This window comes from Capricornis sumatraensis, chromosome 1 (genome assembly GCF_032405125.1).
Source record: "Capricornis sumatraensis isolate serow.1 chromosome 1, serow.2, whole genome shotgun sequence".
NCBI classification, from domain to species: domain Eukaryota; kingdom Metazoa; phylum Chordata; class Mammalia; order Artiodactyla; family Bovidae; genus Capricornis; species Capricornis sumatraensis.
In genome coordinates this window covers 232,848,522-232,874,354 of record NC_091069.1, presented here as the reverse complement: position 1 = coordinate 232,874,354, position 25,833 = coordinate 232,848,522, and the positions used below count along the sequence as shown (strand labels likewise).

Here is a 25,833-nt window from a genome sequence, read left to right as displayed (position 1 = left end):
AGTAGCAAACGAATTTGGAAACTTTTAAGCAGATGTACATCTGTGCCTTGTAACCAACAGATTATACTCTGAAAAGATAAAGGTCAATTCTAAATCAACCATGGGTGTAAACCGGGTCTCATGGATGGAGAGGAGCTGTTTGTATTTAGAGCTTAGATAAATACTGTTAAAATGTTTAAGATCAAACTTCAAAAATATATTAATTTCTGTTTTCATAAACAAAGTATAAAGGTTCAAAGAAAAAGTAAACCATTTGAGAGTAGAAGAAGTTGGCGAGGAAAGGCATTTTAAAATATTAGCTATTCTTTCCTTATTTTATGTATTTAAAAAGGATCTCTCTATATAATGTGTCACAGATCAAGAGAAGAAAAGTAAACTCGTTTTGCATAAAATTTTTCATCAAATAAGATCCTGAAAAAAGTTTTCAATCTGGATATTCAAACACTGCATTGCCTAGTGTAAGCAGCCATTGCCTATTGAATAAAAGATGTCCAAAGCTTAAATGTTTGAGTCAAATGCTATTCCCTAAGAATACCATTATAATTTCACTGATTTTTAATGTCCCAGATTGATATAATCAAAAGAAAACAGGATTCAAAGAGAGATGATCTGTGCTCAAAGTTTATCTCTACCATTCATTCACAAGCAAGGTGTTCATGGAACATTGTCAGGGGAATGACAATACATACACATACAACAAACTCAGGCAGCTCTTTAGACAAAATTAAAAAATTATGTAAACATGTTCATTAATGCAAAGCAGTATTCAAGTCTGAGTTGTTAACTCAAAGGGCAACAGGTTTATTACTTTAACACTGACGTAGACAATTCATGAGAGACACAAATGACCAGTGAGTATATAGATAATATATGTAATACCAGTTTGATCTAACTAGCAATCAGAGAAATGAAGCAAATTACACACCATCTTTTGCGACTAGATTGACAAAGATTAAAAAGAAAATAAGGGGGAACTGGCACCTTCATATACCAATGGTGAATATACAACTGGTGGTCTTTCTGAGATTCAATTTAGTAATATGAATCAAAGGTCCCCTAAAAAGTATACACCCTTTGGGGAAGTAATTTTGTAAGATTTTTGTTTCACAGAAATAACCCAATGAGTTGACAAAAATAAAAAAAGTTTAAAAAGGGAAAAAAAATGAAAATAATGGCCAATACTAGGAAACTGGTGTAAGGTCCATAGAACAGATAATATTAAAAAGCCATTTAAAATGATGTTACAACAGAGTTATCAAGACAGGAGAAGATACTCATCATAGAGACTACACTAAACAGCAGGTTACAAAACAATCTGGCCTCATTTTTATTTAAAAAAAAAATATATATATATGCGTGTGTGTGTGTGTGTGTGTGTGTGTGTGTGTAGGACTTCCCTGTGACTCCATGCTTCCACTGCAAGGGGACACGGGTTCAATTCTTGGTAGAGGAAGTTCTACATGTCACGTGGTACAGCCAAAAATAAATTGAAAAACTATATATAGATTTTGGTTCATATATACATACACACACACACACACGCACATTTGTGTATATGATCTCTAATCTCTAGACTAGTTTCTTTATCTGTATTTTCTAATTTTTATAATGAATATCATGGCTTACATATTTTTAAAAGATTCTTTGACAAGGTAAAAAACTATCTTTCACGTCTTTATTGCACACTAAGTGAACTCAGGAGAAAACACACCTGCATTTTTGGTCAAGAAGAGGATCAGTGCGCTCACTCGCTCACTCAGTTGTGTCCTATTCTTCTGCGACCCCATGCACGCTCGCCCGCCAGGCTCCTCTCCCCATGGGATTTCCCAGGCAGGAATACTGGAGTGGTTTCCTGTGTCCTCCTCCAGAGGATCTTCCCAACCTAGAGACTGGACCCGTGTCTCCTGCATTGGCAGGTGGATGGATTCTTTTATCACTGAGCCACTGGGAAAGCCCTATCAGTGGATACTAGATACTACTTGGTACTACTTAATTTTACCCCAGATACGAACAATGTATCACCAGCTCTGCAGAACTTCCTTTTGCAAAGGGATCCATCACACAATCCACGCAGGTCTGGTGGGATGTTCACCTTAGAGCCTCAACTGTGCTATGACAGCCTGGGTGGCCCCATGACCCATGGTGAGGCAGCAAACCATGTATGGAACCCTACTTCCTTCTCTACAATGACTTGTCTAACAATGTGGGCCAAATAGGGTCAACCAAAGCTCCTCCATGGAATCTGAAACATAAAAGCTAAAAAAAAAACTTCCTCTCTTCTGAGATTGAGCATTAGGACGCCAGTGTAGGCTATTCTGCCACCAGACAGAGCCAAAAGCTGGAAAAAGGAGACAGAGCTCTCATGCTCCTCATTTGATCCCCTGAAAGCAGCTATATTTGAGGCCAGAGTACTCCAGATGTTTCAGTTGTGCCAATCAAAAAATGCCACTCTTTGCGCTATTTTGAAAAGGGCTTCTAACACCTACAACCATAAAAGACCTAGAATGGCACTGAACTAAGGCAAAAGTAACTCTTCACAAGACTGTTCTCATACGAGAAATGCAAAATGAGAAACAGAAAATAAGAATGTAAATATTGACACATAATTTTTTTCACGTACATTTATTAATGCTCCCATAAAACCAGGGCCATCTCTTCCAGATCTAAGAGTCATTTTTCAGTGGCATATGATACAATTATCACTCCTTCCTTCTTGAAACACTTTCTCTACTTGGCTTCCACATCATCAGGGTCATGCTCTCCTTCCTTTCTGTCCATTTCTCCTGTCCTTTGCTGCCTCTCCTCCTCCGCAGTTGCTAGAGAATCCCTGTATTCAGAACTTGGTCCTGATGCATTCTCTACCCAAGCGTGAACTATATAATCACATGGAGTCCCCCCCACTTTAAAATAATCTAATATGAAATGACTCCAAAATCTCTATAACCAGCCCCAAGGTTTCCCTACAGCTCCAGAGTCATTATTTATCATTAACTGGCTGGCCAATTTCTCCAGCTGGATGTTTTCAGGTCCCTCGACTTTAATATGTTCAAAACAATTTTTGAGTTTGCCACAAAATCCTGTACTTCCCCAAGAGATCTTCTTCTCATGAAACCGCAAAACCACATACCCAGTTACACAAGCCAAATGCTGAGAAGTCTTTAACTTCTTCCCTGTCCCCATGTCCTAATTACTCAATGAGTCTTGCTGGCTGTTCCTTCTATACATCCTAGATTCAACCACTTTTCCCCATCTCCAGTATCATTACCCTAGCCTAGCTTACCATCTTCTGCTGTCTGAACTACTGGGATAAGTACCAAATGAGTCCCTCGCGTATACTATGGCCCTCTTCAGTTGATTCACCCAGTAGCCAGAATAAACTTTAAAAATGCTAAGTTAGGTCTTGAAATCATCCTCAAAAACTCCATTAGCTCCCCACTGACATTTAAAATATATACTACTCAGGACTTCCCTGGTGATCCAGTGGTTAAGAACTCACCTTCCAATGTAAGAGACACAGGTTCAATCCCTGGTCCGGAAACTAAGATCCCACGTGCCACAGAGCAACAAAGCCTGTTCGCCACAACTACTGAGCCCACAAGCCACACACAACAAAGACCCAAGCACAGTCAAACAATAAATAAATTAATTAAACTAAATAAAACACATACTGCTCACCCCCATTTTCGAGGCTCCCCATGATCTGGCACCTGCTCTCTGGCTTCACCTCCTACCACTTGTATGGCTTAGTTACTCTGTTCCACCTTGTCAACTGGTCATCGGCTGTTCTCTGATCAATAGCACTTTCTCCTGCCTCTACCTGGAATGCTCTTTCCCTATATATTCACATGGCTGACTCCTTCCTTCTGTATTGAGACTAAAGAGCATCCGACTGTCTAAATGCCATTTCCTTAAAAAGCATGCTTCTGAATACCTTGTTGAAAGAGACCTCCACGTTGCTATGCTTTCTCTCCTCTTACCCTGTTTTATTGTTCTTCATAACAGGTATCATTAACATTACATATATATCATCTCCTCTCACTACATTATAAATCCCAAGAAGGTAGTCTGGAACAGTGCTGAACATATTTATTTGCTGCAGAAAGCTGAGGAGGGGAGAGATGAGAACGAATTGTTCATGGGGCTGTAAACTGATATGATCCCTCGAGTGAGCATCTCAACAAAATATATTAAAAGGCCACAAAAATGTGCTTATCTATTTCAGAATGGCTAGTGAGCTTTATCAGACATTCAGTTCAGTTCAGTTCAGTTCAGTGGCTCAGTCGTGTCCAACTCCTTGCGACCCCATGAATCGCACCACGCCAGGCCTCCCTGTCCATCACCAGCTCCTGAAGTTTACCCAAACGCATGTCCATTGAGTCGGTGATGCCATCCAGCCATCTCATTCTCGGTCGTCCCCTTCTCCTCCTGCCCTCATCCCTCCCAGCATCAGAGTCTTTTCCAATAAGTCAACTCTTCGCATGAGGTGTCCAAAGTATTGGAGTTTCAGCTTTAGCATCAGTCTTTCCAAAGAACACCCAGGACTGATCTCCTTTAGAATGGACTGGTTGGATCTCCTTGCAGTCCAAGGGACTCTCATGAGTCTTCTCCAACACCACAATTCAAAAGCATCAATTCTTTGGCACTCAGCTTTCTTCACAGTCCAACTTTCACATCCATATATGACCAATGGAAAAGCCATAGCCTTGACTAGACGGACCTTTGTTGGCAAAGTAACGTTCAAAAGCAAAATATTCTTTTGAATATGCTATCTAGGTTGATCATAACTTTCCTTCCAAGGAGTAAGCGTCTTTTAATTTCATGGCTGCAGTCACCATCTGCAGCGATTTTGGAGCCCCCCAAAAATAAAGTCTAATATTGTTTCCACTGTTTCTCCATCTATTTCCCAGGAAGTGATGGGGCCAGATGCCATGATCTTCGTTTTCTGAATGTTGAGCTTTAAGCCAACTTTTTCACTCTCCTCTTTCACTTTCATCAAGAGGCTTTATAGGTCCTCTTCACTTTCTGCCATAAGGGTGGTGTCATCTGCATATCTGAGGTTATTGATATTTCTCCCAGCAATCTTGATTCCAGCTTGTGTTTCTTCCAGCCCAGAGTTTCTCATGATGTACTCTGCATATAAGTTAAATAAGCAGGGTGACAATATACAGCCTTCAGTTCAGTTCAGTTCAGTTCAGTCGCTCAGTCGTGTCCGACTCTTTGCGAGCCTTGATGTACTCCCTCGGGTCCGACTCTTTGCGAGCCTTGATGTACTCCTTTTCCTATTTGGAAGCAGTCTGCTGTTCCAGGCCCAGTTCTAACTGTTGCTTCCTGACCTGCATATAGGTTTCTCAAGAGATAGGTCAGGTGGTCTGGTATTCCCATTACTTGAAGAATTTTCCACAGTTTATTGTGATCCACACAGTCAAAGGCTTTGGCATAGTCAATAAAGCAGAAATAGATGTTTTTCTGGAACTCTCTTGCTTTTTCCATGATCCAGCAGATAATGGCAATTTGATCTCTGGTTCCTCTGCCTTTTCTAAAACCAGCTTGAACATCAGGGAGTTCACGGTTCATGGATTGTTGAAGCCTGGCTTGGAGAATTTTGAGCATTACTTTACTGCGTGTGAGATGAGTGCAATTGTGCAGTAGTTTGAACATTCTTTGGCATTGCCTTTCTTTGGGATTGGAATGAAAACTGACCTTTTCCAGTCCTGTGGCCACTGCTGAGTTGTCCAAATTTGATGGCATATTGAGTGCACCACTTTCACAGCATCATCTTCCAGGATTTGAAATACTCAACAGGAATTCCATCACCTCCACTAGCTTTGTTCGTAGTGATGCTTTCTAAGGCCAGGATGTCTGGCTCTAGATGAGTGATCACACCATCGTGATTATCTGGGCCATGAAGATCTTTTTTGTACAGTTCTTCCGTGTATTCTTGCCACCTCTTCCTAATATCTCCCTCTTCTGTTAGGTCCAGATCATTTCTGTTCTTTATCAAGCCCATCTTTGCATGAAATGTTCCCTTGGTATCTCTACTTTTCTTGAAGAGATCTCTAGTCTTTCCAATTCTGTTGTTTTCCTCTATTTCTTTGCATTGATTGCTGAGGAAGGCTTTCTTATCTCTCCTTGCTATTCTTTGGAAATCTGCATTCAGATGCTTGTATCTTTCCTTTTCTCCTTTGCTTTTCATTTCTCTTCTTTTCACAGCTATTTCTAAGGCCTCCCCAGACAGCCATTTTGCTTTTTTGCATTTCCTTTCCATGGGGATGGTCTTGATCCCTGTCTCCTGGACAATGTCACAAACCTCCGTCCATAGTTCATCAGGCACTCTATCTATCAGATCTAGGCCCTTGAATCTATTTCTCACTTCCACTGTATAATCATAAGGAATCTGATTTAGGTCATACCTGAATGGTGTAGCGGTTTTCCCTACTTTCTTCAACTTAAATCTGAATTTGGCAATAAGGAGTTCATGATCTGAGCCACAATCAGCTCCCAGTCTTGTTTTTGCTGACTGTATAGAGCTTCTCCATCTTTGGCTGCAAAGAATATAATCAATCTGATTTCGGTGTTGACCATCTGGTGATGTCCATGTGTAGAGTCTTCTCTTGTGTTGTTGGAAGAGGGTGTTTGCTGTGACCAGTGCGTTCTATTGGCAAAAACCCTATTTTGCCCTGCTTCATTCTGTATTCACGGCCAAATTTGCCTGTTACCCCAGGTGTTTCTTGACTTCCTCCTTTTACATTCCAGTCCCCTACAATGAAAAGGACATCTTTTTTGGGTGTTAGTTCTAAAAGGTCTTGTAGGTCTTCATAGAACCGTTCCACTTCAGCTTCTTCAGCGTTACTGGTTGGGGCATAGACTTGGACTACTGTGATATTGAATGGTTACTGTGAATTACTGTGATATTGAATCAGACATTCAGTCTACTTCAATTCTTTCCCTCGTCGTTCTGTCCAGTCTGAGGCCCAACCTCCCCATGTCCCCAATCCCAGGGAATCAGGAGAGGGTCAACTCATCAAACAGCCCTCTCCCCCAAGGATGCTGAAGCAGGAAGAGAAACCAATAGCATACTCTTTGATGACATCCAAATACACAAACAAAATAATGGGAGAATAGTTACCACTGGTTCAAATGCTTTTTTACTTTAAGGAAACAACTTTTAATACAGCAAACTGTACGTATGGCTAGGAAGATTTAAAGGACATCTTTAAGCCAAAATATACTTGTTAGTTGAATGACAGTCATCCTTTTTGCTCAGGGTAACTTTCACATTCTCTTTTTCCTGGAGGAGAGAAAAACAAGAAAAATCCCAATACACAGACTAAAACTTTGCTCTTCTTTCCCCCAAACAGCAACTAAACAAATAGATATAAGAGCCACAAATAGATACAAGATTAAGGCAGGTGACACTTGGTAATTTATCCTAAAAAAATTAATTATATGATAACAAAGCAAAGTCTGTATCTGCTTACAACTACTAGTGTGTCCTAAAAGCCAGATCAACAACTGTAAGTAGAAATTAGTAATCAGAGTGGTGTTCTTATTTTTTTGATGCTCTTTAGCAGAGTCGGACACGACTGAGCGACTGAACTGAACTGAACTGGGCTGTATAATGGATAGTATCTAGAAATATCTGTCTGGTTCACAAGATCTTTTTCCACAATAACACTTGTCTCTCTGGTCATAACTAACCAAACTACTAGTGGATATCAGCTATAGAGCTGTGCCAGAAGTCCTCTCCAAGGAGTCTGAAGTTAGAGCTGAAATAAGCAGACAGGATCTGTCAGGCTACTCGCCTCCCTTCCTTCATACTTCTCTCTCTCTTTCTCTAAATGGGCTAGTACCGTAACAGGTAGATTGAGATGCTGACTGTGAACTCAGGAAGATGCTTTGCAGAGAGACACAGAGTAATGAAGCTAATGCACAGAAATACACAGAGATGACACATGAAAACTAAATACTGCTTCAATTCCTGGTAGATTTCAAGTTTCTGGACCCAGATCTTTCTGAGGGTCTGCTCAGTTTCTACACTTGACTTCCTTGAGACATCCCTTTAGCCTTAAAATAAATTCCCTCTTGGTTTAAGGTAGCCCAAGCTGGTTTCTGTTACCTGCAATCAGAGTCCAAACTAATAATCTGGGTATAGTAATTATAATAAGTTATTTCCACAAATCCTGTAGTATTTATTTTCTGGCATAATCCTTCCCCTTAACTGGAAACAAATCCATTGGTATAATAACAATATAACTTGAAAGGAAATAGATTCAGAAATGATAGTCTTAAACAAAAGAAGAAAAAAGAATAACTTCCCCAAAACAACTAAAGTCGGGAATCACCTCAAGGAGGATAGCAGGCTGCTTCTGAACAACATCTGATTGTACACATTTTTAAGGGTAAATCCAAAAGAAAAAAAAACTGAGCCAAAGAAAACAGTGATTTTTCTCAATAATGCCAAGTAACTCTCCAGCAAGCACCAAAGCAAATTTATTAACAGTACATGAAACAGGAGGGGGGTGGGTACATTTCTGGAGATATCAATTTTGCAGCTGCTGAGTCGGAGCAACCTGGCAGCGGTTTGCAACAAGGCTACTGTGGCCGTGAGACGAGCTTCAGCAGCGTTCAAGTTCACAGTCTCTTTCTTTGCAGAAACAAACACAGGTAATACATTGATGCCGGTAAACCGAACTTGATTCGTCAAAATGGTGAAGAAAATGTGCACAGAAAAAGTATGGCTTATTTTAAATACTTACATTTAAAAATTCACAAATACTTACATTTTTTGCCGTCATGTCAAACTGCATTCAATTTAAAATTCTGTAAAGCCATTAAAAAGCAAATAAAAAAACTTCGTCTTCAATAATTCTTTAAAAGAATATCCTGTTAAAGGGAAAAAGAGGGAACAGTAATGTAATAGTCATCATAATAACAAGCAACACTTATGTCATAATTACTATGTGATATTCATTGTTTTTTAATTACCTAAATTAATCCTCACAACACCACTATGAGATATGGACCATTCTAACTGTCATTAACCAGATAAAACTTGCAATTTCATGATGTTAAATAATTCAACCAAACCAACTCAGCTAAGAAGTGACAGAGCCTGGACTCTGAAATATTACACTATGCTGTTGTAGATGAGCCACTGAAAGCGACACCAGGGATTCCAGGAGAAATAGCCGATCCCAGCAACGGGGCAGGAAACGCATGAGATAAACCTAGAACACATTGAGTGTCTAAAGGAAGGAATGACAGAGACATATTAAAAGTATACAGGAGACGGCTTAGAAAGTCCACAACATAAAGCGACAACTTATGCCAGTTTCAAGGGGCAATTAAGCACCTAAGTACACACTAATAACAACAGGCTGTAACAGATTCTAAACCCAATGAATAAAATAATAATCCAAGAGTTCACATTTATAGAAACAAATAACAAGGAAGGGAAATGTCTTCTTTGCAATACAATTCCAACTAATATGTACAAAGAAATGAAGCAGTTAGAAAACCACCAATCTGTAAACACTGTGATATTAATGGGTTAGGTAAGAATCATCAAAAGATGCTAAAATGATTAAATGAAATTTGGTGAGAAAAAGGATATTTATATAGTCCTGAAATATTGCCCTACAAGATACCTCTTACATCAAGTTTTACAGTGAAGAAACCTGGCACAAACCACTACAGCCAAGGTGATGAAAGCTACCTATGGCCAACAACAGAATAAACCAGCATCATGCATCTCCCCAGGTGCACTGTGACAGACACAGTATCATCTAAATCAAATCATGAGGCAATGAGGCTGACATGCAAATTAAGACACATTCTATGAAACAATGGCCTGAGTTCTTAAAAATATTAGTTTATCATGAAAAACAGAGGAGAGCTAAAGAAACATTACAGATTCAAGACTAAAGTCATACGAAAATTACATTTAATGCATGATCCTGGACTGGGCTTTGAACCACAAAAAATAACTGCTATGAAGACCATTATTGGGGCAACTAGAGAAAGCGAAACATGGTCTGCAGACTGGAAAACTGTACTGTTTCATTTCCTGTTTCTGATCAGAGGATTGTGTTCTGGTGTTTTTGTTTTTGTTTTTTTTTTTAAGTGAATGGGCTTCCCTGGTGTCTCAGACAGGAAAGAATCTGCCTGCAATCCAGGAAACCCAGGTTTGACCCCTGAGTTGGGAAGATCCCCTGGAGAAGGGAATAGCTAGCTACCCATTCCAGTATTCTTGAATGGAGAACCTCATGGACAGAGGAGTCTGGCGGGCTGCAGTTCATCGAGTAGCAAAGAGTCGGACACAACCAAGTGATTACACTTTCACTTTTTCACTTTCCTCAACCTTAGGGAAAAATATACCAAAATATTTACTAGTGAAAGGATATGCAGAAACATACTTTCAAATGATTAAAAAATGTATATAATTTGTATATAGAGAGAAAGTAGTAGTGATAAAGCACGTGTGGCAAAATGTTGACAAACTAGTGATTCTAGGTCAGGGGTATTCAAAAGATCTTTGCCTGTTTCTGCAACTTTTCTCTTATTTTAAAATTATTTCAAAATTAAAACTTTAATAGGACATTCAAAGGGAAGAATAAAACTTAACTTTAAAAAGATCATAAATAGTAAGGGCTTAAAGCAACGGAGGCTCCAAACATCTGCCTCACATGGTAGAATTTGAACCTACAAGTAAAACTGCGGAGCAGGGGGTGGTGAGGAAATATTTTACTTTTCACTAGAACAGTGTGATTTTTCAATGATAAAGAAAACATATGTTTAAAAGCCCAAGTAAGACCTGAAGTACAGCTGTGATTTTTGCTTTCCCACTGTAGCAGCAGATTTGACCACATCTACCATGAGTGAATATGAAAATCAAGTTCCTACACTGGAACTGTTTCACTTTTATCAATTATCTGGTATATACTCTTCAGTGTTACAAATATGAGATAAATGTTCCTGAAATCCCATCGCATTCACCAAACCAGCAATACGCCCAACTAAACTACTTACTACTTTCTGTCTCCCTCCCAGATGGGTGGGCCATGACATAATTCTGGTCAGTGAAATATAAGCAGTCACTGTTAGGCTGGGCTACCAGATTCAGCTAAATGCCCTTTTCCCCGCTCTCCCATTTCTTCATTTTCAGAGTATGGCTATAATGGTTACAGCTCCTTGTCTCTGAGCATCTGCTTCCTTATTATACTCAGTGTTCCATTCAGGATTTTATTTCCTAAGGACTGGGTTAGTGAGTGGCACTGTTACTCATGCAAACAACAAGAAATTAACAAGGTGTTATTATTTCAATACACAAGAGGTGACAAATAAAAACACACCTTAGCTATAGTAACTGAGCTTAATAAGACAAAACATAATTTTGTTTAGTATTCCCTTTGCATCTTCTCACCAGAGGAAAGCACAAACTGTAACTTCTAAATGTTACCTAAATGATAAATGTTTGAAATAGAGCCAAAGTACATGAGTAGCTTAAGCACATGGATATTAACATCACTGTACTTCAATCTCTTCATCTACAAAAGAGTAGTAGCACAATACATCTACTTAATTAAATGAGTCAAGACGTGGAAAATAATTTGGACACTGTCTAGAAAAAGTACTCATTAATATTAAGGAAAAAATGGCTCACTGACTTCTCATGACAAATTAAGGTTTCTTCCTCCAAAATAAATACTACATAATTGACACATAGTAGAAGTGATAAAGACCACAACATAAATCCAATTTCAAAGTAGGGCAAAAAAAAAGCATTTAATTGTGGTTAAAAAAAAAAAAACTCATCTGAAATTAACAAAGAGTCAGCAATAACTTCATTCATTAATTTATCTACCTAGTCAACATTTACTGAACACACACTATGAGCAAAATACTAATCCAGACACTAGAGAGCTCCTAATAGATGAAACAGTAAGCATAAACCTTCAAGTGTAATTTAAACTATATAAAATTACATTAAGATGAATGTTACAAAAAGACATGAGACTATGACAGAGATCTTTATTCAATTAAAAATGAAGAAGTAGGCTGCACTGGCTTTGAGTGACAGCCTATAATCTTTCAATTTAAAAATATACATTTCTAAGTATCTTTAAATTTTGTCTTTTTCCTACACTGTCTTTAATCTAAATGTTATTTGCAACATATGACTTAAATCAAGGGCCTAGAAAGTAAATAAACACAGCACGAATGTTTCAACAAACAGCTACCTTGGCAGTCCTGGCGATTGTCAAAGATTAAACCAGTCATGTGCACTGATGCATTATGTTTCATCCAGACTCAACAATTGTACACTTCTTCCTGTCACCATTTTCTTCTGTTGGTTAAAAAAAATAAGTCGGATTTCTTCTTCCAGCTTCATGAGCACATTATGTCAAGCTCAAAAAGTCAGTCTCAGTGACCTCACCATCTGCCATGATCTCTTGTCAGACTCAGACAATGCAACTCCCACAGATGGCCTCAAAAAGGAAGCCCCTTTCCTTTCCAATCACAACTTAGCAGCTGTGGGCACAAAGCCTTTTAAATTGGTACAACATTAATCAAAATATAAGGAGGAAAGCAAAAATAATTATGAATACATTTACTGAACTAACGTCTCTTGAATTGAGATTTGCACTTTCTAACACTGCTGAAAGGGATGTTCCTAAAAATTAAAATTTCAGCAAAAACCACTGAAACAGAAGACAAAGCATACTTTAATGGAAGATGGTAGTAATTTTAAATATATGCTCATGTTTCAAAGTTTGGAAAATATATACAACAGTAAAACAGGTAACAAATAGCAGTTATAATTCCATCTCTGAAATGCAACCATAGAGTTGCTTTTGATATAACTTTCTTCAGTATTCTTTTTGCACTCTGCTGCTGCTGCTGCTGCTAAGTCGCTTCAGTCGTGTCCGACTTGTGCGACCCCAGAGATGGCAGCCTATCAGGCTCTTCTGTCCCTGGGATTCTCCAGGCAAGAATACCGGAGTAGGTTGCCATTTCCTTCTCCAATGCATGAGAGTGAAAAGTGAAAGTGAAGTTGCTCAGTCGTGTCCGACTTCATGATCCCATGGACTGCAGCCCACCAGGTTCTTGATAAAGGAGATTAATTAGAAGATATTTTCATAGGAAGTGACAATATATAACTTTTTTCTTAGGTGATGAGCATATCTATCTAAGTGATTCACATATATTCTCTCATTCAATTCATACTGCAACTCTATCAGATAAATGTTAGTACTGTTCACATTTTACAAATAACAAAACTAAGCTTTAAAAAGTTGAATTAATTTGCCCAGTTAACCAGGTGGGCAAATGGCAATGCCAGAATATCAACCCAGAATCTCAGCCCAGTGGACGTATTTTAAACTACTATGCTACTTTATAAAATATATTTTACCTTGAAAACATGAGAAAATAAATAATTATTATCACAATAAATCCATATATAGAAGGATAACTTACTTTACCAAAACAATTCTTTTCTTACAGAACAAATCATATATCATTGGGTCGAGTTTTTCCCTTTTTTTAAAGGTTCTATTTCTAAATTTCAATATGAAATCTACAATTCTTTATTCTTCTGATTGGGTAGTAAACTTCCTCCCTTTTACAGCTACAGAATGTTCCTTTACGTTGTTTACACCGTAACTTACACCACCAGTCCTCTGCTGGCGGACAATCAGATTTCCTACATTTTTATACTGGTGACAGTAACCACGCTGTAATGACCCAGTCCTCAGTGTCCCCTCTGCTCTCTGCTCACTTCCTCAGCTCTGTGCTGAGCCACTTTCCCACACCCTTCTCTCATCCACGTCCACTGGCCTTCCTCCTCAAAGGCACGCACCTCCTGTCTCTGAGCCTCTGCCTGCTAGTTCTCTCTGCCTGGAGTTTTTCCCAGGCATTAAGTCTCCTTCCTTCAGATCTCTCTCAAATGTCACTTTCTCTGGGCAACTGTAATTCTCCCACTACAGAGACTAGGTTAGGGGGTTTCTACTTAATAATGCTCTCCTACTTTCTCCTTCCCAAGGACACATCTGGTTGTCATTATCTATTTATTTGTGTGATAATCAGATTGTGGGCCATCTCTGCAACTAAAGGGTGAATCACACGAGGGCAGGAACCCTCTGTCTTTTCAGTTATCATACAGCCAGTGTCTGACACCTGGTTGGAACCCAAGAAATATTTGTTTTGTGTTTGCTTTTTAAGTAATATTCTACCCAGTGCTCTGCAGTGATCTAAATGGGAATGAAATCTAAAAAAGAGGGGAGATACATACACACACACACACGGCTGATTCACTTTGCTGTACAGCAGAAAACAACACAACATTGTAAAGCAACTACACACCTTTAAAAAATTAACAATAAAAGAATCATAAGTTTCAAAAAAGTAATACTCATTAAATTATGTACTCGATATTTTATTTTTCATGCTTATAAAAATATGTTAATCTCATTTAATATGATTTGGCAGCAGAAAATGAAAAGACACAAACACTGAGCACGTTCACACATCCAAAACAGCAGAATGTTGGGTGTCACTTTCCTATCATGAAGTGTTTTGGGGGTTGGCATTATACCTGTGTACATTAATTCCAAAAAACGCTATGGGAAAAGTTTTTATAATAGAATATATTTAATTTCACCGATGTTGAAGGTGAAAGGAACAGTAGCCAAGAGGGAAATTTAAAAAGCTGCTCTTCTAAGGAACCATCAATATCTTACACTTAAAAAAAAAAAGATAATTGCTTTTATGCTCATTATTCGCTTTTCAAATTGGGGTACAGTTGCTTTACAATGCTGTGTTAGTCTCCTCTGCACAACAAAGTGAATCAGCTATATGTACGCATACATCTTTCCCTCTTGGACCTCCTTCACAACCCGCATCATTGCTTTTTTTTTTTTATTGAAAAAAACAAAAATTCTGTCTGGGTGTACATAAGCTTTTACCCAGGACTCTCCACAACGGTAAAAACTGGTTAACATGACAAGCAATCAATAACAACTTTTAACAGCTTCTACATATGTGTGGGGAAATACTGAATAGTGTTAATCTGAGCACTACTCATTTGGTTCACTTATTCAACAAAAACTGACAGCCTGCTGCAGGTCAAACCATAGGCTGAGCATTAAAGATGCTTCGAGAAACAATGACAGTCTCTGCCTCCATGGAGCCTACATTTTGACTCTAAAGGCAGACATTCAGCAATGAACTCCCCAGTTAACTATGTAATGACAATATACGATAAGCAGTGCTACAGAAACAAAGACACAAAGGAAGCATGTACACTAAGGGTCTGGAACTCTGGTGGTTTTAGAGAAGATTCCTCTGTGGAAGTCTGAACTAAGCTGAAAAGACAAATGGAACAAACCAATGGCAGAGAAGGGGACTCACAGCCAGAGGGGGCAAACATTACAGGAAAATGCTCAGAGGAAGAAAAACACATGGCTAGTTCGAGGAGCTGAAGGGAGACCTATGTACCTGAAAACAAAGGGCAAGACAGAACAAGATGGAGAGATACGGCTGGAAGCGCAATCATGCAGGATATTACTTTTTCTTTTCTTTTTAATTAAATTAGTGGGAAGCCAGACTTCCATGGTGGTTAAGAATTCACCTGCCAATGCTGGGGACACGGGGTCAACCCCTGGTCTGGGAGGGTCCCAAATACTGCAGAGCAACTAAGCATGTGTTCCGCAACACGAGAAGCCACTGCAGTGAAAAGCCTGTGCACTAGAACTGAAGAGTAGCCCCCGCTCACAGCAGCTAGAGAAAGCCAAGCAGAGCAGCAAAGACTCAGTGTGGCCTGAAATAAATACAAACATAAATTAATGGAAGCCTTGGAAAACTTTTAAGAGCTAAAACATCTGAACCGGGGATATTAAGTTACATTTACTAAAGGTTAAGTAAAAATTATGTGCTTTCTAATTTTTATAAACCGGCAATATCACATAAGATAATCTATAATTCTTTGGAAACCGAAATACTCATTTCTTGACTATGCCTGGTAAGTATATATTCATCATCCACCAATTATCTAACAAGCACCTTATTCTGCTGGAATAAAACTCAAAGTTCAGAAAGAAGCAAAAAAAAAAAGTCCACAGCTCTCAAATTAGCTTTTACGAACCTAGTAGACATAGGCCTTGCTTCACCTGCTTGATTTTATTTCACATAAAATTCTTATGAAATTTGCTTATCTCAATTTTCAAGCTTCAAGCCAACTATACTCAGTAGAAAGGATGTGCATAACAGGGACAAATGGGCTAGGCCTACAGACAAGTACATTAAGTAATTGACAGCTGGCAGATTAATACTAAGGAAAAGTGGACATATTATTACATTTTGACAAGTAGATTCACTGAAACAGAATCCCTTCCTCATTCCCTGGCAAAACTGAATTAATGATATGTTCTTATACAAGCTTCCACAATAAAACCAAAGGGATACTTTTGTTTCAAATATTTTCACAGGTAACATTTATTATTTGTTCTTAATTACCAAAAGCAAAAGTCTAAGACAACTTATTTCTGCCCTGTCCAAAGAAGCAACATCAGAGATTACCCAAATTTAGAACAACATTACGTTTCAAGATCCTGCCAAAAATCTAACAGAAAAGCTCTTTAATCAAGTGGTGTACTAGCCAAATTTTAAACCATTACTCAGTTTATGCACAATGACTGCATGGATTAGATCCATGTTACCAATCTGCTCTTTAGCAAAGCCCTGTTTCCAGATAACTGTAGCTCCAGATAAGTAATACAACTGTTAATATGTATCCTTAACTTGATACATCATAACAGGCTAGATGAGGTTTTAAAACATCATTTGGGAATTCATGTAATTTACAGCATTGTACAAAAACTATGTCAGCAAAAATGTTCAACTCACCCAAGAGACCTAAGAAAAGAAAAATGCGGCCAAACAAAAAGAAGCAACTGGTGAAGAAAACATCAGTTTCTAACCCCCTTTTTTTTTTAAAGTTTTCCTTACATGTATTTGTGCTGATTCCCCTAAAAAACACAATGTTTTTTTCTAAATGTTTGCCAATCCCATTTTACTTTATCTTTTGGCCATGACACAGCATGATCTTCGTTCCTCGACCTACTGGCATTAGGGTGAGCCCTAACCCAATAGGACTCCTGTTCTTAAAAGAGAAAAGATAAAAGACACAAAAGGAAGTCGGCCAGATGAAGAGAGAGGTAAAGACTGGATGCATGCTGCCACAGTTGAGAAATGCGGGGATACCAGAAGCTGAAAAAGGCAAGGAAGGCTCCTTCCTCCGGCATCAGAGGGAGGTGGTCCCGCCAACACCTCGACTCAGACATCTAGTGTGCAGAACAGTGCGAGAATCAATTCCTGTTACTATAAGCCACCCAGTGTGTGGCAGTTTGTTCTGGCAGCCCTAAAACACTAATATAATAGGTTTTACGCATTTACTGTTGTAGTTATTCCTAGAGTTTTTGTTTGGTTGGTTTTAGGGATTTTTTAATCTGATTTTTATTCTGGCTCTCCATATCATCCAAGCTTTCTGTACATATGGATTTCTTTTGGTTAATTTTATACAGCACAATATAACTGAATTTTCTTAAAAAAAAAAAAAATTTTTTTTTTTTCGTTGGCTGCACCCAGCTCTTAGTTGCACTATGTGGGATCTAGTTCCCTGACCAGGAATCAAACCCCAGCTCCCTGCACTGGGAGAACAGAGGATCCCATGCAGATCCCCTGCATTAACCACTGGACCACTAGGGAAGTCCCTGGATTCTCTTTTTGTCTGTAGTAGTTTTTCAGTTGACTCTTCTGGGCTTTTCAGATATACAACCATATGAAAATAGGGACTGTTTCAAGTCTGCACAACAACAGAATAAGCCATCGCTCTCTCAAACTAGAAGTCTCTCCCTCAACTTCCCACACAGATATAAAATAAACAAGGAGAATAAATAAAACCACAACAGAACCCATGCCTCAACCTTATCATTACCAGAAGACAGAGATCACAAAAACATTCAAATTTCCTATAAGTAGAGGGAAAAAAGAAATACATTTCAGAAGAAATCCAACTGCCTACCTTCTGCAAGCCTGTGGATGCAGAGAGTAAGAGGAGGTAAAAAAGAATCCACGAAAAACAGCACACTCGACCAGGGGACTTAGAGGAAGCACAAACAAAATGACCCAAGGAAGAGCAAAACAATAAGAGCAAACACAGTGAACACAAGTTAGGACTTGATAGTTCACAGCCCTAGTGATGTGGAAGCATCTACAAACTTCTGGATCAACTGTGGTACCCTCTGAGAAACCGCTTCTGGAGGAGAATTAGGTATAGAGATGCAAGAGAAGAAAGAGATGGTATCTCTTGGAGACAAAGAAATGAGTGGAAAGATGGGAGTAAGAGGCAGGAAATGAAGGACCCTGTAGAAAGGAAATGGAAACAACACATACCAAGCCTTTCTCTATCCTTCTTCCTGATCAACACCCCAAGTTACTAAAAGATACTGAGAAGGAAAGGGAAGAGTGACAATAGAACTCTCAAACAAGGAACTCTATCCACAAAATGAAGATACCACAACACACAAAGTGCTAGAAAAAATCAGAAAAACACAAATGAAAGCTTTCATGTTGATGGTTTTCTCCCTACAAATCAACTATGAAGTTGGAAAAAATTGTAACATCCATCTGCTTTTGAATTCAGTTCAGTTCAGTTCAGTCGCTCAGTCGTGTCCAACTCTTCAAACCCATGGACTGCAGCACACCAGGCTTTCCTGTCTGTCACCACCTCCCAGAGCTTGCTCAAACTCATGTCCATTGAGTCAGTGATGCCATTCAACCATCTCATCCTCTATCGTCCCCTTCTCCTCCTGCCTTCAATCTTTCCCAGCATCAGGGACTTTTCCAGGGAGTCAGTTCTTTGCATCAGGTGGCCAAAGTACTGGAGTTTCAGCTTCAGCATCAGTCCTTCCAGTGAATATTCAGGACTGATTTCCTTTAGGATGGACTGGTTGAATCTCCTTGCTGTCCAAGAGACTCTCAAAAGTCTTCTTCAACACCACATTTCAAATCATCAATTCTATTGTGCTCAGCTTTCTTTATACTCCAACTTTCACATCTATACATGACTACTGGAAAAACCATACCTTTGACTAGACGGACCTTGGTTGACAAAGTAATGTGTTTGCTTTTTAATATGCGATCTAGTTTGGTCATAGCTTTTCTTTCAAGGAGCAAGCATCTTTTAATTTCATGCCTGAAGTCACCATCTGCAGTGATTTTGGAGCCCCCAAAAATAAAGTCTGTAACTGTCTTCATTGTTTCCCCATCTATTTGCCATGAAGTGATGGGACTGGATGCCATGATCTTCATTTTCTGAATGTTGAGTTTTAAGCCAGCTTTTTCACTCTCCTCTTTCCCTTTCATCAAGAGGTTCTTTAGTTCTTCGCTTTCTGCCGTAAGGGTGGTGTCATCTGCGTATCTGAGGTTATTGATCAAAAAAGATTTTACAGATGTTAAAAAAAAAGTTCCTAAGTCAGAAATAAAAAAAACTAAGTATCAACAAAGATAGGGATGTAATGAAGTTCACGGTAAATATCATTAACACCACTGTATATTATATATGCAAGTTGTCAAGAGAGTAAATCCTAAGACTTCTCATCACAAGGAAAGTACTTTAAAAAATCTTTTTTGTATTTCCTTAACATTGTATCTATATGAGATGATGGATGACTATATAAGACTAAACTTCCTGTGGTAATCACTTCGTGATGTACGTAAGTCAAACCATTTTGCTGTGTACCTTAAACTTATACAGCAGTGTATGTCAATTACATCTCAATAAAACTGGAATAAAAAATGGCAAAGATATTAAATACAGTTGACTATAGTGCAGGAAAAATCATCACATAAAATCATTGAAAAATGAAAGCTAAATTATATGGCACACGGAGGGGGACAGATTTTAATGAAAATTAATAAATGATGTTGAAGGAAAGGAGAAAAACAATAAAGAGAATAAAAATGAAATTAAGAAACAAAATAATCAGAGAGAAACTGGCTGACGAGATGACAGGCAAAAGTGACAGACCACCACTGGCGTCCCTGACGAAGAAACTCAAAACAATGCATCAGGACTAAAACTATGAAACAAGAAAACTTTCCAGAAATAAAAGACCTGAATCCACATGCTTAAAAGGCCTACCAGATACTTAGGAAAATTGACCCAGAATGAGCAACTATAACACATATCCTTGTAACACTGTTTAAAGGAAAAAAGAAAAAAAACACTCTGGCACATTCTGACAAAAAGATAAAATAATCTACAAAGGCAAGGGAAGTAGACCATACCAAACGACTCAAAAATAACATATAAAGCAAGAAAACAGTATTTTCAAGAAATGTAAAGAAAATAAAATGTAAACCAAGGATATTATATCCTGCCAAACTGTACTTCAAGTTCCAGGGACATCAAAAAACAACTTTGGGGACAAGCTCCTTGATACTGGTCTTGGCAATAATTTTTTCGACCTGATGCCAAAAGCAAAGGCAACAAAAGCAAAAATAAACCTGTGTGACTATATAAGACTAAAAACTTTACAAAGCAAAGGAAATCATCATTTTGCAAATCATTTATCTGGTAAGTTAATATCTAAAATATATAAAGAACACACACAATTCAGGGACTTTCCTGGTGGTCCACTGGTTAAGAATCTGCCTTGCAATGCAGAGGGCACGGGTTCGATCCCTGGTCAGGGAAGTAAGATTCCCACATGCCTCAGAGCAACTAAGCCCAGGTGTCACAACTAGAAAGTCTGTGTGCTGCAACGAGATCCTCACAATGCAACAAAGACCCTGACTGTCGCAACTAAGACCACACAGAATCAAATTTAAAAAAAAGAACTCATACAATAGCCAAAAAAAATCCAAGTAACCAGATTAAAAAACTGGCACAGAAGACACACAAATGATCAAGAGGTATACAAAAAGTTGCTCAACAATACCAGACATCAAGGAAATGCAAATCAAAACCAAAATGAGGTATCAGCTCACACGTGTTACAACACCTACTATCTAAGTGTTGGCAAGGATGTAGAGAAAAGAGAACCCTTATGTACTGTTGATGGGAATGTAAATTGGTGCAGTCCCTATGGAAAACTCCATGAAGGTTCCGCAAAAAAATTAAAAACAGAACTACTATATGATCCAGCAATTCCACTTCTGGGTATGTGTCTGAAGGAAGCAAAATAACTCTCTCAAAGAGATTATCTGCACCCCCATGTTCACTGCAGCATTATTTATAACAACCAAGACACAGAAACAAACTAAGGGGGCACTAAGGGATGAATGGAGAAATAAAACCTGCCACAGACACAGCGGAATATCAGTTCAGTTCAGTTCAGTTCAGTCGCTCAGTCGTGTCCGACTCTTTGCGACCCCATGAATTGCAGCACGCCAGGCCTCCCTCTCCATCACCAACTCCTGGAGTTCACTCAGATTCACGTCCATCGAGTCGGTGATGCCATCCAGCCATCTCATCCTCTGTCATCCCCTTCTCCTCCTGTCCCCAATCCCTCCCAGCATCAGAGTCTTTTCCAATGAGTCAACTATTCGCATGGGGTGGCCAAAGTACTAGAGTTTCAGCTTTAGCATCATTCCTTCCAAAGAACACCCAGGACTGATCTCCTTTAGGATGGACTGGCTGGATCTCCTTGCAGTCCAAGGGAGTCTCAAGAGTCTTCTCCAACACCACAGTTTAAAAGCATCAATGGAATATCATTCAACTACAAAAAAGAAGGAACTCCTGTCATTTGCAATAACATAGATGCCCCGTGAGGGTATTATCCTAAGCAAAATAAATCAGAGAAAAGCAAATGCTGTACGATCTCACTTACATATTGAATCTTAAAAAACTGGACTCAGAAAAAGAGAGCAGACTAATGGCTGCTTGAGGACAGTGGGAAGGGGGAAATTGGGTGAAGGTGGTCAAAGGCACAAACCTCTAATTGTAAGACAAACAAGTTCCAGGATATAACACGCTGCATGGTGACTACAGTTAACACCCTGCATATGTGAAATTTGCTTAAAGTCCTCATCACAAGAATTACATGTTTTTACTTATGTGAACTGATAAACTAAACCGATATGTGGTCGTCATTTTGCAACATAAACTTGTATATTGTGCAGCATTACACTCTCACAATGTTATATGTCAATTCAGATCACTTCAGTTCAGTCGCTCAGTCGTGTCTGACTCTTCATGACCCCATGGACCACAGCATGCCAGGCCTCCCTGTCCATCAACAACTCCCAGAGTCTACTCAAACTCATCTCCATTCAGTCGGTGATGCCATCCAACCATCTCATCCTCTGTCGTCCCATTCTCCTGCCTTCAATCTTTCCCAATATCAGGATCTTTTCAAATGAGTCAGACTTACCACACTGATTGATTTGCATATATCAAAGAATCCTTCCATGCCTGGAATAAATCCAACTTGATCCTGGTGTATGAGATTTTTGATGTGTTGCTGAATTCTGTTTGCTAAAATTTTGTTAAAGATTTTTTCATCTATGTTCATCAGGGATATTATATTGGCCTACAGTTTTCTTTTTTGTGTGTTGTCTTTGTCTAGTTTTGGTATCAGGGTGATGGTGGCCTTGTAGACTGAGTTTGGAAGTGTTCCTACCTCTGCAATTTTCTAAGAGTTTTAGAAGGATAGGCATTTGCTCTTCTCTAAATCTTTGACAGAATTCTCCTGTGAAGCCATCTGGTCCTGGGCTTTTGTTTTTTGGGAGATTTTTGATCACAGCTTCAATTTCAGTACTTGTAACTGGGTTGTTCATAATTTCTATTTCTTCCTGGTTCAGTCTTGGAAGGCTGAGTGTTTCTAAGAATCTGCCCATTTCTTCCAGATTATCCATTTTATTGCCATATAATTGTTCATAATAGTCTCTTATGATCCTTTGTATTCCTGCATTATCTGCTATAATCTCTCCTTTATCATTTCTAATTTTGTTGATTTGAATCTTCTCTTTTTACTTGATAAGTCTGGCTAAAAGTTTGCCAATTTTGAAAATGTCAGTTGTGAAACAAAACACTTCACAATTCACATGGAAACACAAAAGACCCTGAATAGCCAAAGCAGTCTTGAGAAAGAAGAATGGAGCTGGAGGAATCAACCTTCCTGACCAGATTATACTACAAAGCTACAGTCATCAAGATGGCATGATACCCGTACAAAAACAGAAATATAGACCAACAGAACAAGACAGAAAGCCCAGAAATAAACCTACGCACCTATGGTGCCTTATTTTTGACAAAGGAAGCGAAAATATACAATGGGGCAAAGAGAGCCTCTTCAATAAACGGTGTTGGGAAAACTGGACGGCTATATGCAAAAGAATAAAAATAGAACACTTTCTAGCACCATACACAAAGATAAACTCAAAATGGATTAAACACCTAAATGTAAGACCAGAAACTACAAAACTCTTAGAGGAAAACATAGGCAGAACACTTGACATAAAGTAAGATTCTCTATGACCCACCTTCTACAGTAAAGGAAATAAAAACAGAAGTAAACAAGTGGGAACTGATTAAACTTAAAAGCTTTTGCACAGCAAAGGAAACTATAACCAAGGCGAACAGACAACTCTCAGAATGGGAGAAAAGGATAGCAAATGAAACAACTGACGAAGGATTATTTTCCAAAATATACAAGCAGCTCATACAACTCAATACCAGAAAAACAAACAACCCAATCAAAAAGTGGGAAAAAGAACTAAACAGACATCTCTCCAAAGAAGACATACAGATGGCTAACAAACACATGAAAAGATGCTTGCTGAACATCGCTCATTATTAGAGAAATGGAAATCAAAACTACAATGAGCTATCACTTCACACTGGTCAGAATGGCCATCATCAAAAAGTCTACAAACAATAAATGCTGGAGAGGGTGTGGAGAAAAGGAAATGCTCTTGCTCTGTTGGTGAGGATGTAAATTGATACAGCCACTATGGAAGATGGTATAGATTCCTTAAAAAACTAGGAATAAAACCACCATATGACCCAGCAATCCCACTCCTAGGCATGTACCATGAGGAAATCAAAATTGAAAAAGACACAGGCATCCCATTGTTCACTACAGCACTATTTACAATAGCTAGAACATGGAAGCAAACTAAATGCCCATCGACAGATGAATGGATAAAGAAGTTGTGGTACATATACACAATGGAATATCACTGAGCCATGAAATTAAAAGATGGTTGCTCCTTGAACGACAAGTTATGACCAACCCAGACAGCATATTAAAAAGCACAGACATAACTTTGCCAACAAAGGTCTGTCTAGTCAAAGCTAGTTTTTCCAGTAGTCATGTATGGATGTGAGAGTTGGACTATAAAGAAAGCTGAGCACCAAAGAATTGATGCTTTTGAACTGTGGTATTGGAGAAGACTCTTGAGAGTCCCTTGGACTGCAAGGAAATCCAATCAGTACATCCTAAAGGCAATCAGTCCTGAATATTCACTGGAAGGGACTGATACTGAAGCTGAAACTTCAGTATTTTGACCACCTGATGCGAAGAACTGACTCACTGGAAAAAAACCTGATGCTGGGAAAGATTGAAGGCGAGAGAAGAAGGGGATGAGAGAGGATGAGATGGTTGGATGGCATCACCGACTGCATGGACATGAGTTTGAGAAAGCTCCAGGAGTTGGTGATGGACAGGGAAGCCTGGCGTGCTGCAGTCCATGGGGTCCCAAAGTCGGACATGACTGCTTGACTGATCTGAATGGAACTGAACAGCCATAAAAAGGAAAGCATTTCAGTCAGTTCTAATGAGGTGGATGAGCCTAGAACCTATTACACAGAGTGAAGTTAGTCAGAAAGAGAAAGATAAATATCGTATTCTAATGCATATATATAGAATCTAGAAAAATGATACTGAAAAATTTATTTGCAGGGCAGCAGTGGAGAAACAGACAAAGAGAAGAGACTTATGGACATGGGGAGAAGGGAGGAGAGGGTGAGATGTAAGAAAGAGTAACATGGAAACTTATATTACCATATGTAAAATATAGTCAACGGGAATTTGCTTTATGGGTCAGGAAACTCTAACAAGGGCTCTCTATCAACCTAGAGGGGTGGGATGGGGACGGAGGTTTAAAACGGAGGAGATATATATATATATACACCTATGGCTGATTCATGTTGAGGTTTGACAGAAAACAACAAAATTCTGTAAAGCAATTATTGTTTAATAAAAAAATTAATTTTTTAAATAAATAAAATAAAGATACAAATGTCCCCAGATATCAAAACAAGTGCTTAAAAAAACAAAGATAACATATAAATAGAGAAAGATGGTAAATACAACATACTAACCGAAGCATTGACAAACAGCACACAGCATTACAAGGCACAGAATATACTGCATGTACACTCTACAAAGCTGACTTAATGAAGGGTTACTTACACAATTCGCTATCCATCTGAAAGAAAATACCAACCTGTCTTAAACTCATTCCTTTGAAAACAAGAGAGGAGGCACAATGACCAGCATGCAGGAAGTTTCCTGGGAAGAGCTCTTAGGAGAAACACCTGGAAGGAAGTGAAGGAAGCTGAGGTGAGAATGGGGAGAAACTGGCCCAATGAGGGTGCAGCAAGAGCCTCAGGTCATGCTCATGGAGCTCCAGAGCTGGCATTGTCCCTAAAGGAGTTGTCCAGAGTTGTCCCTAACAGAGGCGAGTTTGCTTGGAGACTATATCCCTGCCTCACTCAGTTAGCTCTCAGAGGATGCCTCTTAGACAGAGTGTAATCTTGGCCAA

The 25,833-nt window shown here is 38.8% G+C and overlaps 1 protein-coding gene across 1 annotated transcript in view; it reads right to left on the bottom strand.

Annotated features, from left to right (window-relative positions):
- The window catches only part of TFDP2 (transcription factor Dp-2), a 203,214-nt gene that overhangs the window by 139,416 nt on the left and 37,965 nt on the right, over window positions 1-25,833 (bottom strand). The window contains exon 2 of the mRNA XM_068990236.1: window positions 8,781-8,883. Coding sequence (XP_068846337.1) covers window positions 8,781-8,807 — 27 coding nt within the window. The 5' untranslated portion in view covers window positions 8,808-8,883. The remainder of the gene's footprint in view (window positions 1-8,780; window positions 8,884-25,833) is intronic.